The following is a 13213-nucleotide window of genomic DNA, read 5'->3' on the forward strand; positions in this document are numbered from 1 at the left end:
TGTGCTGGAGCAAAGACTCCTGTGCATCCCACAGTGAGACAGTAGCTGTCCCCCTGCAATCTATGGAGCATAACGACAGAGCTGATACGTGCCAGCAGTTCATGGAGGACCCTATGGCAGAGGGGGTGGCTGTGACCGGAGGGGCTGTGACTGTGTGGGGAAGTGATGTTGGAACAGGATATGCCTGGATTTTGTGAAGAGCTGCAGCCCTTGTGATGGACTCATGCTGGAGAGGCTCCTTAAGGACAGTATCCTGTGGGAAGAGGAAGAATATGAGCAGTCTTCTTTGCCTGAGGAGGAGGAAGAAGAGGCAGAGACCACCACTGGAGGGACTGACCACAAACCCTATTCTCCATGTCTGTGCGCCACTGAGGGGAATGAGGTAGAGATATCAGGAGCAGGTAGGTGAGTCTGGGAAGATGGAAGATCTGGGAGGAAAGTGTTCTTAAAGAGCTGTTTGCACATTTTCTTCATCATACTCTTCAGGGGTTTTTTTTTCCCCTGTTTGTTCTGGTTTTGATTGATGGCAGTTTAAATTTATTTTTTTTCTCTTCCATAAGTGTACTCAAGTCTCTATTGTCTGAAACTGTAACTAGTGAGCAAGACCTTCCTGTCCTTATCTTGATGCACAAGGGCCTTGGTTATCTTTTCTCTTCATCCCACTGCAGGATGTGGAGGGTGACTGAGCAGCTGTGTGGAATTTCCACCCGACTGGGCTTAAATCACAACAGCTTGTCTAAGTATGAACCTAAATCTATGTCTTCAGAAATAACCTCATCTACTTACAGACTGCAGGTGTATGATATAATTAAAATAATAGCTCCAGTTTTTCTTCTAAGTATTCTTTTCTCACTGTTGATTGGTTATTAGATTTGTGCCTTCAGTAATCGCTCTGAACATGAGGTAAATGAGATAGATGATGCAATAAGTAAATATTTTGGTTTAATAAAATCACAAGCACTTCCAGATCTATTCCAGACTACCTGTATTCATAGCTATCAAAAAAATAAGATACAATTAAAGGTATAGCTCAGAATAATTAGACTTCAACTTTCTGTTTTCAGTACTATTTGTTTCTTTTCTGCGTCATTTCACAATTACTGTATTTTTTTCTTCTGTCTGCATTATTTCTCTCTTCTTTCCTATTATTATTCTCATTCCTGTTCCTCTTTCTTACTATCTCAGACAATTTTAAAAAATGTCAGCATATTTTAATATATTTTTATATTCAGTGTGTTTTTACATAGTCAATAAAACATTTATCATGCAAAACAAGATATAGACCTTATGTATTTTTTTCAGTGACAAAAGCTCATGCTCTATAAGTGGTGTTAATCTTTTTACTATCCTTTAACTATCTTTTCCTACTTTTAATTTGAAAAAAATATTTATTTCTGTACTATTCCTCTTTTATCCCTTCTCTTTTTCAGTCATGATGCAGGACAGATATGCAGATGTTTTTGTGCTCCTCTACAGAAAAAATATCTAACTTAAACGGGTTTTTAAGTATTGTAGAAACTGATCTTCCATGGAAATTTCATTGTCATTTTGTGTTTAGTTAAAAAAACCCTTCAAATATCTGCATCTAGCATTGTAATTGATAAAAATTAATATTTTTAAATTCGACAGTGTTTCATAAACTTGCTTTTCATTCATATCATTCTCAATCTTCAATTACTTAAAGATATTTATTACCTGGACACAGTGTCTACTTTCCATTATAAATCCTGTACTACTGCTTTTAAATTCCATCCTTACAGACATTCAATTAGTTTATCTAGCTCTTTTAGAACTTCACCAAGATTTCAGGTCTCAGAAACAAATGTCCAAACCAGAACTGATAGAATTGCATGACAAAAAATACCTGCCTTCAAAATATATCAATGCAACCTTTACCATACTGAAAGTAAAACAAGCAAAGAAACGCATGTTTCTTGTGGAGTTCCTCAAGTTTCCATTGATAACATTGTAGGAGTTAAATGCTATGAAAATGTTATTATGTACATTGTGACAAACATGCTTTTTTTATAGATGACAATTTGACAGAAGCTAGTAATATTCTTCATTATACTTAGGACTCTAGCCCACATCAGAACTATACATGAAAAGATGTATGCAAACGTTTAGGTTTACAGTGTAAAAATAATCTCTAAGCAACTACCCTTTCAACAGTGTAAACATACAGCTTTACTAAATTATTAAATTAATGTGCAAACAAATCAGAATCAACATTTCATTCTTCATTTCAATCATTTGCGAGACTGAAATTATTACTACTGAGACAGAAAGATTGTAATAGAAAACTGTGACTATTCCTACATATTCCAGATACATCTTCTGTGGAATTCTCCTTGATTGTCTTGTCTTTAATGATCATAGCTAATTTTTGCAATGGACCAGTACAAGATTCACATGGATGTACTTCTTTCAAGTAGACTTAATAACAACCTATTATGAATTAATATGCAAATTATACACTTTAAATCTTACTTTGATGTAATTATCAAGCATAGTTATTCTGAAATTATGACTGTATTTCAAAGGAAATAGTTTGCTAGAAAGACTCACACAGCTACCATTGCCCATGACTCTGAACCCATCTCATAGTATAAAACAATTGTCTGTCATTTATCCTTACTTTTTTTAGACTTGCTCATTTCAGTGTGTGAAATCATTAAATCATTAGATTTAACCTATACTGCAGTTGTAACTGAGACACAAAATGCATAAGCTCAGTTCTAACTGACCAAAATTCAACTAGTTCAGATATATTTTTGAGATGTCTGACCTGCTCTTCCATTTCACCTCACTTGTTTAACAAACTTCTTGCTCCACTTGCTAGGATAAGGCCTTTTAACTTAGTATAGCATACTGGATTTGCATAACAAGTTTTCAGTGGCAGGAGGGCTACAGTGGTGCTTTCTGTGGAAAACTGTCAGTAGCTTCCCCTATATTTTATAGGGCAAATGTCAGTCACCACTAAATATGACCCTCTGTTACCCAAGGCAGAGTTTATAAGCAATGGACGTAAAGCCTCTGTGATTAACATATTTGAGTACCCTCGTGACCAAGAAGGCCAATGGCATCCTAGGATGCACCAAGAAGAATGTGGCCACCAGGTCGAGGGAGGTTCTTCTATCCCTCTACTCTGCCCTGGTGAGGCTTACTATGGAGTACTGTGTCCAGTTCTGGGCTTCCCAGCTCAAGAGGGACAGAGAACTTCTGGAAAGAGTTCAGTGCAGAGTGACCAAGATTATCAGGGTACTGGAACATTTTCCTTAAGAGGAAAGGCTGAAGGACCTGGGACTGTTAAGCATGCAGACAAGGAGACTGATGAGGTATCATAGAATAACAGAATGGTAGGGGCTGAAAGGGATCTTTAGACATCATCTAGTCCAATCCCCTGCTAAAGCAGGTCCACCTAGATCAAGTCACATGGAAAGGCGGCCAAGCAGGTCTTGAAGACCCTCCCTGCACAGCTTGTGCCAATGCTTCCTCATCTGAACAGTGAAATAGTTTTTTCTTATGTTTAAATGAAACCTTTTGTTCCAGCTTCATCCCATTACCCTTTGTCCTGTCACTGGATACAATAGAAAAAAAGGATGCCCCAAACTCCTCACATCCACTATTTAGATATTTGTAAATATTAATGAGATTCCCCCTCAGATGCAACAAAGTTTACTACTTCACCAAAGAAAATCTATGTTATGTACTAGTACTACAATTTGTACTACTGACTTCTTTGCTAAACCTTATATGTTCATAAAAATAGAAGAGGAGGGAAAAACAACTACAGTTATCATGAATTTTCTTTTGATAGGTTTACAAGTGCTTGTTCAAGGTAATGAAGCATTACTAAAAATGATAATGAGAACAAAAACATCGGAAAGAGGAAGACTAACATCATATTTCAATAGTTTTTACTTTACATTCCTATGAGAATTACAGTTATTTGTAACTTGAATCTGTTACAGTTCCATTACAAATTCAGATTTAATCCCTACTGTTGAAATTGCTCTACTAGGATTTTTTGAGATTAGTTTTTCTTTTTCTTCAGGTGTGCAATATCAGAGAAGAAAATACTTAACAACTGCAACTAGCTAGACTGTTGATGTTTATTTTGCAATAACAATCATTCCATACATTATTTAAGCTCTATTTAAACATATTTTTTTAGGGATGTGATGTGCTATCACAAAAAATGCTATTAACAGAGCATTGATGAAATAGAGCTACTAGACAAGGCTAAGCACTCTACAAATCATTTCATGTCTTGCTATGTAATGCCACTAACTTCCTTTACTGAAATACAGAGTATGAACTTATATTTAGCTTTTTATCAAAGTTAAAAAATAAGAGTACTTTATCAGGAATTTACAGATAAATATATCTCTTAACAATGAGGCAAGTATAACTGAAGACATTACTTTGACAAATACAAATAAACGCTGCTTACCTGGAGCTTACCACTCCCAGAGTAAAACCAAGAGGGAACCCCTCCAAGCACTCCTAATCAATCAGTGAAATGTCAAATAATTTTGTGTTAGAGTAGTCTTGGAGATGGTTCATGGCAACTTGGCTGACTTTGCTTAAAATATATTGTACTGTAAGTATTCAAAAACTTCTGCTGCTTAAATATTGTGATATCATAACACCTTTAAATTGTGCTTGTTTCCAAAGTGATAGTGCGATTATGTTCTCATTTTTTCAGTACTTTCTAACAGTTGCAATTCAGCTCTCTAGAATTTTCAAAACTCTCTTTTTTTTTCCAGTTTTTACTGTAAACAACTAAGATAATGGCAGAATGTCAAGTAACTACAATAGCAGTTGCAACAGAAAGTTTTACTAAAAAAGTTAGTACATTCACTGCACCTGTCAAAAGTAATTAAAGTGATATCTCACTCTTCTATGTTTCTTAAGGTTAGGAACATTTAATTCTATCCCCTGTTAGACACAATTTTAGGATTATGTCTGTAAAAAAAAACAAAAACAAAAACCAAAAAACATCTTTAGGTTCAGCACCTGGAAAACATGCTTTTCTGAGCCAAGGATGAGGCAACCAATCCTTGCTATAGCGTAAATGTTCATAACACCACTAATCTCAGTTTCACACTCCCATGTCTGGAAATATCTTTCAAAATTTAAGCATATAGATTGGATTAATAGAGAAGTAATTTTGGGATATGGTTCATCTCACCCTAAGCGGATTTCTGAAACAAGTCAGACAAACTACATCTTAAAATTTATTCTAGATACTTAAAATAAAGGAAACCTTGATTCTTGATATCTAAAATAAAGGAAAACTTGAGTGAGCAGAAATCATAGAGATTTATATTAAGGTTCTGCTGTTACAGAATCACAGAATGGTAAAAATTGGAAGGGACCTCTAAACATCATCTAGTCCAACGCCCCTGCTCAAGCAGATCACCTAGATCAGGTCTACACAGGAACACATCCAGGTGGGTTTTGAAGACCTCCAGAGAAGGAGAGTCCACAAACTCCTTGGGCAGCCTGTGTCAGGGTTCCCTCACCCTTACAGTAAAGAGGTTTTTCATTAAGTTTAAGTGGAACTTTTTGTGTTCCAGCTTTTGTCCATTTCCCCTTGTCCTATCACCAGACACTACAGAAACAAGTGTTGCCCTATCCCCTGTTCTGACAGTGTAAGTTGGATATCTGTCATAGGGCCAAATTAGACTTTACTATCTATTTATTTATTTGTTTGTTTGTTTCATTTACTTTCCACTATAAACACCTGTGTTAAAAATTGCACTGAGATAGACATTTTAAAAATCAACTCTTTAAATTCTCTTGAAATAAATCACCTACAGATGCTTTCATATAGGTTTCATTTAATTTTGGTTTTGAAGTCAGTTTAATTTTTAAAAAATATTTTTTTGTTGTTATTTTCCCCAAAAATGTATGTCTTTTTTCTTACGTATAATAACTACCAATAATTAACCAAATATGACAATGTTACAGAACAAAAGAATAAATAACATATTTTAATCGTATGGTAAGAAGGAATAATCTTAAATTTAATATTTTTAAGCTTTTTACACAATGAGGCAAACTCTTAATATTGTTTTTTAACTACATTTTTCAGCATGACATTACTACTTATCTATTGTACTTAATTCAAATATTACACTGTGTAGAAAATATTTTTATTTTACTAAAGGTCCTTTTTACATTATTCACATATCCTTAAAAAACATTCATAGTCACAGTATTAGTTTGTTAAATTTACCAGATATTATTATCTTTATTTTACAAACAGGAATGCCAAGGGATAAGGAAAGTAATTTTTTTTTCCTATAATTACTTATTAGTTTAAAAAGTTATATTTATTAATTTGAAGAACCTGTGCCAATAAAACAAAGATAAACTTTCTGGGGTATTATAAAACACAATTAGCATTTACTAGCTAATAAATACTTATAGTGGTCTCCATTGTGCAAATAGAATTATAACTTTCAAAGTAAAATACTGTTCTCAGCTGCAGCCATTTAAATCCAGAGTGACTCCATGTGTGTTTTTTTAGTATTTTACAGAAACAACTTGCATTTATTTGCAGACTTGAGGAAGAATTTCAGATCATACCCTAGAGCTTTATTAAATTTGTTTTGTGGGATATTATTCCTAAGGTCTTTTATTAAAAAGCACACATTACAGTATTTTAGGAAAGAGCTGAAGCAATAAGAGTTACAAGAAGTCTTCAGTTTTTATTAAAAACAGAAAGACTTAGTGTTAAAAATGAATGTAGGAAATTATTTCTCTACCGAGAATACTTCCTGAAAACACTTTGAGAACTCATTATCTAGCTTTCTGTTAGGTTATTTTCATTGTTCTAGAGTTTTGGGTTTGTTCAGTTTTTTGTATCCTTTTGCATGCATTGTTAATGGATGTTAACAAGCACTATTTTTCACATGTCAATATCAGGTCTGTATGACACAAATGCGAGTCTTTTTCTCAGTTATTTACTCTAATTAGAAGAAAATGAGAGGATATGCTAAAAACGTGTAAAAGCAGTTTGAATTTTATATATATATATATACAAGCATATTTATAGAGTGTTAGCATTATAGTCAGTCTTAGAAAGGAAATTAAAGACTTCAACTTCGAGGAACAATGTAAAATCTTTCTATATATGGATCATTTTTATGTTCTGCTCTCCCCTACAAGGAAATCAGATATCACTTTGCCAGATTACTGCTTTTATCCATCCTGCACTTTGAATAGTGATGACCTCCAAGAAAGACTTTACACTTTCAGAGTTCAAGAAAATCCCACTAGTTGTTGTCTCTGAAACATCATCCTTCCCAAAGGCTTCTGTAGTTATCCATGATGTAGGTAATGTCTTTTTAAGATTTACAACCAGCATTCAAAAGGCCCAAAGAAATTTTAATTTAATAGTACTCTTCAGAGCTGTGAGATGTAGGTCTGAGACTTTTATTCACATCCAAATTTATATCAGTATTTCTCTTTGCAACAATTAACTTTGTTTAGTTGCAAAATTCACGGAAAGTGATATGATGGGTTTAAATACTCAACAATGTCAAGTATCTTGGGCTACTTTCAGGTATCTTGGGCTACTTTATGTATGTCTAGTTTCCAAAGAGGGAATGCTTTTTACAATATTGCCACACTATCTTTCCACAAACCAAATCAAGCCAAACCAAACCAAAATAAAACAAAATAAAACAAAACAAAAGCAGTAAATTAGTCTGAGTATCAATACAGTAGATTTAAACAGGACTAAAATTATTTATTCACTATTTGAAGTTCAGTTGTACTAATTTAAGCTCATAGAAACCTGAATTATGAAATAAAAAGGTTTTCTCTTCTGGCATTTTCAGGAAAACCAAATGTTAAAAAAAATTCTACTTCTAGACAGAATGATGTGAATGACACCATACAAACCTACTTAAATTCTGATTATCTGTCATTACTCATGTATACATCTTAAGTATTTCCTTTTTCTTCCTCCAAAATGAAATCGAGAATCTGTTCACAACCAGCAAGAAAAAAAGGATAATACTAGTGAATATTGCTTCTTGAGAGTCTTACAGCCAAAACGTCGCTATTAAGGTCAGTTGTTTTGTGGGGTTTTTTTTATCAGTACCATAAATTGCGTATGATATTTAACTTGAGGAAATAATTCAATTTTTACTCTCCATGGTCAAATTTGACCTATAATATTCGTTGCTTATTCTGTATTTATAAAAATCATTGTTAGTGACAAGAAGACAGTACTTTGTATGTTACTTTTAGCTCATTTCATAGAATCATAGAATGGTAGGGGTTGAAAGAGACCTTCAGAGATCATCTAGTCCAACTCTTCTGCAGAAGCAGAGTCACCTAGATCAGGTCACATAGCAGCATGTCCAGGCAGGTCTTGAAGACTTTCAAGGAAGGAGATTCTGCAACCCCTCTGGGCAGCCTGTTCCACTGTCACCCTCACAGTGAAATAGTTTTTTCTTATGTTTAAGTGGAACTTTTTGTGTTTCAGCTTCATCCCATTACCCCTTGTCCTGTTGCTAGCCACAATAGAAAAAATGGATGCCCCAACCCCTTGACACCCATCATTTCGATATTTTTAAATATTAATAAGTTCTCCCCTCAGTCTCTTTTTTTCAAGACTAAACAGCTCCAGTTCCCGCAGCCTTTCCTCATATGAAAGATGTTCCAGTCCCCTGATCATCTTGGTGGCCCTGTGCTGGACTCTCTCCAGAAGTTCTCTGTCCCTCTTGACCTGAGGAGCCCAGAATTGGACACAGGACTCCAGATGAGGCCTCACTAGGGCAGAGTAGAGGGTGAGAAGAACTTCCCTTGACCTGCTGGCCACACTCTTGATGCATCCTAGGATTCTATTTTTATAAAAAAAGATTGTATTTATAGTCAGACTCACTGTCACTTCCAATCTATTCTTAAATTCATCTTGCAGCTGTCATTTCCATTCTTGTTCAGCATCACTTCCACACAATACTTCAAGCACAGCTACTAAGGGCCAAATATGCCCTTTCCATATACAACAGGATTCCTGCTGGCTTTAGTGGCAGTAGTAATCATGTAAGGAATAGAGTTGAATTTACTGTCTGTTATATTCAGCAGTGCAATCAAAGAAAGTTTAGGTTGTTTTGATGTTTTTTCATATACAGAAACCCAGTGCTATCAAGGCAAACCAAGCACTTTATTTCTCCTTGCTTGCTGCAAGAACTAAAACTTAGCGCATGCTGCACTACAATTCCTTTTTCTTCAGATGTCAGAAACATCTGAAATACTATTTAAAATACGAAATATGACGTTTGAGATATTTTACATACATGCATAGAGATAAACACTGACTTAATTGTGTCTTCACAAGAAGTGAGAGTATTTTTCAAAAATTCATATCTTCCTTCTTTCAAAAATGTTACTGTATTGAGAAACATAGAAGTTTGATTGTAGTCACCTAAAAAGTCAACATTATCAATGATGGTAAGAAATGTTTAAAACATATCAGTGTAAAATAAAATCAGTTAAAAATTAAATAGTTAATTTATTAAATCTAATTAACTGCAAATATATGATTTATCATTATTTTGTAAACTTGTAATCCATACTTCTGCTTTTATATTCTTTGCAAAGAATATAGATTAGCTAGTAAGATTTTTAGTCTAAGCTAATATAAATGTGGAATATAAAGTTTTGACAACCATTTTCTCTATTATTTTGTATCATATGTTTCTTATATTTTCAGACTTCCTAGTTTGAGACATCTTCAGAAAGAGAATAATGAAAATATGAAAAAATTCAGACTATAAACATAGTTACATTTCAAACAAGATTCATATAAATCACCAAGACTGAGAGTTTGCACCTGCAGAAGTGTAACAATCTGATAATGAAATGTAAGCCATAACATACAAGCCATCAGTACATCTGCCAGTTTTGAGGCTTCTTCCTCCTGGCTGTCTTAAATACATTTAGGCAAACTTCTGTTCTATGTAGGTTTCTGTATGGCTTACATAGAATGACTGAGACTTTAATTGTCACCTAGCCAACATTCTGGATCTATGGCAATATTATTTCTAGCTATGAATCTCTCAGTAGATGTTTACTTAACCTCTTAAACACATCCACAAGGTCTGTGTGTATTTAACTACTCCAGTGTTACCACCAGAAAGCTATTCTTAGACCGTAATCAAAATATCCCTTTCTCTGATTGAAACCTACTTCAAATGAACATAAAAAGCAGATTTTTCCTTTCACCCTAGCATTAACTTTTGATGAATTTGGAAAGTATTAACTTTTCTGTGCTTAGTCTAAAGTTTATAAATTAAATGTCCCTTTCTAAATCCAACCTCGTGCACTCTGTTTTTATACAACTGGTAATTTACACTATTCTTATTTTGATCCACGAACTGAGCTCTTTCAGGAAGTTAGATGTGCATGCAGTTCCACAGAACAGACCTCAGCAATGTAAGGTAGAGAAGAAGATTCTCTTTCCATACCTTGTAGACAAGTTTTAAAAAGTTATCTTTCAATTTATTAACTACTTGTAGTACTTGATTTTTTTCTCCACAATAATTTTTACGAAACTGCTACTTGTCTTAACCTGAACCTGTATTTATGCACATGACTATTTTTCAGTGCAAAATGAATATTTTTTGTCTCTGTTGAATTCTATCTTATATTTCTTCAGATTATTTCTCCAATTTCTTTAAGTCATTTAAAATTCTAATTCTTACTTACAATGAAAGTTCATCTCCTTCAGGTTCATATAGTTTGCAAATTTAATGACCTCCATTTCATCATCTATATGATTACCGAAAATACTATAATTGGATTCTGCACAGATCTCTAAGGAACTTTACTGATATTTCACTTTAATAATGATTCTTTAACAATCAATAACTAACTTCAGGAGCTAAACATTTAACTAGTTTTTTAATAGTTCTCACAATATCTTACAGTAGTCTCATCAAAGTGTTTTCTAAGAGTACTGACATAAATCAGTACATTAAATCTGAGTAAGAAAAACAAATTGACAGACATTTGTGAAAGCAATTCAACCTTGTGAAGTTTTACTGTATCTTTTTCATCTCTAAACAGTCTATTATTGGAATACAAAGCTGATCAAAGTAATATATATGCCAGCAAAGATGAGCTTCAAAGAAACACTCAAATAGCTTAAAGTAGTGACATGTTTTGTAAAAGTTGTATAAATCGTCTTTCTAAAATATTCAAGCACATATATGTGTGAAGAGAAGAATTAGGAATACAAAATTAAGCTGATCACATTTATATCAGCATTTTAAGCAGTCTGCAATTCACATTATTAATATATCTACTTACACAGAAAATTCAGAGTGTTTTGAGTGATAAAACTAATTTAATTTTCAGATATGCAACCAAGATCACTGCTCTGTTATTAAAAAACGAAAAAAAAAAAGGAAAATCCTTATTGACGTTTTACTGTTAGAACAGATGTCCATCATCTCAGCCACAAATCTTTTCAAATTATGCATAAAAGGGAAGTGGGTTTTCAGTTTTCCTCAATAACAACTTTAAAAAATTAGGTAGTATTTAATATTTTAAGTTGTTCATATTTTTAAATTATATCCTAGTATTTAAAAGCAAGTGTTTATTATCTCTCCTGAAAATTTAGTACAAATGGTAAAAATGTTTTTTTAAGAACAAAACTTATTGCTAATGGAAATGAACAGCATTTTGTGTACAAAACCAGAGGGATCTTTTCAAGACTGTTTCTTAGTGTTACTGCTTTAACAGCAAGACTTGGAAGGGAGGGAAAAATAAACATCTAAGTCCAGGTGGATCTGACCTGCCAGCATTATCCACCCTAAGTCTTGTCAGTCATGATCCATGAAGTTGGCTGAGAATTTAATCATTCATAAGGTAAATATGCCTCTGAAACAGTCTTTTTTTAATCATAAAATACAGATTGACTCATTTTGATCTACAGAAAGTAAGAAAAGGTGTTGAGCCCCAGGTGTCTCTGATGTGAGTTACAAAGTTGCACTTTTTATTGCACAAATGAGTAAGTAGAGCTCGAGGTTACAGAGTTCAGATGAAATATCTGAAGAAGTTACTGACACCCCTTTCCTTGTGAAGTAATGGTAGTTATACAGTCAGAAAAGTAACTCTAATATTAATCTGGAGGACCTAAACCATAATTATGCAACTAATCACAGTTACCTGTGATTTGACAAGATATTATATTCTGATCAGAACAATTTTTCTACTTTCTTTGTGATCAAATGAAATAGACCTAATTCAGGAATGAAAGTTAACAGAAAAAATAAATCACAACAATAAACAATTCAGTGTGCAAGGATCAGAACTGTTTTGTTCAATCCTGCTTATGTGGTCACCATGAAAGGCATGTCACAAATCACAGGCACTGCAAGTTACTCCATGGAATAGGTCTGTTTATTGAAAGCACTTACACCATATTCTGTGCAATGATCAAGGGAAACAAGACAAGATTTAATAATTACTATCAACTTTTGGAACTAAGTTTTAGCATTGACATCCCTCAGGAGACCTTGATGAGGAAAATACATGAGTGGAATCTGGACTTGAATGAGAGATTCACACAATGACAATGTTCATTTCCACCTCCACTGAAGTTTTTCAGTTGTGACTGAAATTAAGAGAACTCTATTTTAACAATGGAAAAAGAGCACTTGGAAAATGAACATATGTAAATTTAGAGGTTATAAAATTCTACTAATGATCATTCATGCTGTACATTTTCTTGTTAAAATTGACTTTTCTAGTGGTTTTTTTCTGAGTTTGGTGAGATTTGAAATGCTTAACTTATAAAACAAGGAAGTAAAATTTAATTTACAGTGTCTTATGTGCACATGCTTTAATTTTGCTGTGTAGAATATTTTTGGGTTTTTTTTCTGTTCTCCAAACGTGAGTCATCAATAAATTATGTTTTAAATTGTATTTTAAAGAGAAGGTTTATGCCCCCTAGGAAATATTTGTCTTATGTTAGTCACAGAGGTTTAGATAGAGATTCCTAACTGACTTAAATAGGCTCACTAAACTGAAATCAACAGACTGTACAAGGCAGATGTGCTCTCAATAGCAAAGACAATGAGAACAAAACATCTAAAACAGCTGCTGCATAAACAATGTTAATGGAAGACACATAATGATCCGCATATAAAGCTATAAAGATTAAATGATGGAATGACAGATC

General features: G+C 33.6%; 1 protein-coding gene across 1 annotated transcript in view; it reads left to right on the forward strand.

The window, feature by feature from the left end:
• The first annotated feature begins 223 nt into the window (after positions 1–223).
• EYS (eyes shut homolog) overlaps positions 224–13213 on the forward strand; it is a 900402-nt gene continuing 887412 nt past the window's right edge. Inside the window, exon 1 of the mRNA XM_061989098.1 lies at positions 224–401. Coding sequence (XP_061845082.1) covers positions 224–401 — 178 coding nt within the window. The remainder of the gene's footprint in view (positions 402–13213) is intronic.

This window comes from Colius striatus, chromosome 2, assembly GCF_028858725.1.
Source record: "Colius striatus isolate bColStr4 chromosome 2, bColStr4.1.hap1, whole genome shotgun sequence".
Taxonomy (NCBI): Eukaryota; Metazoa; Chordata; class Aves; order Coliiformes; family Coliidae; genus Colius; species Colius striatus.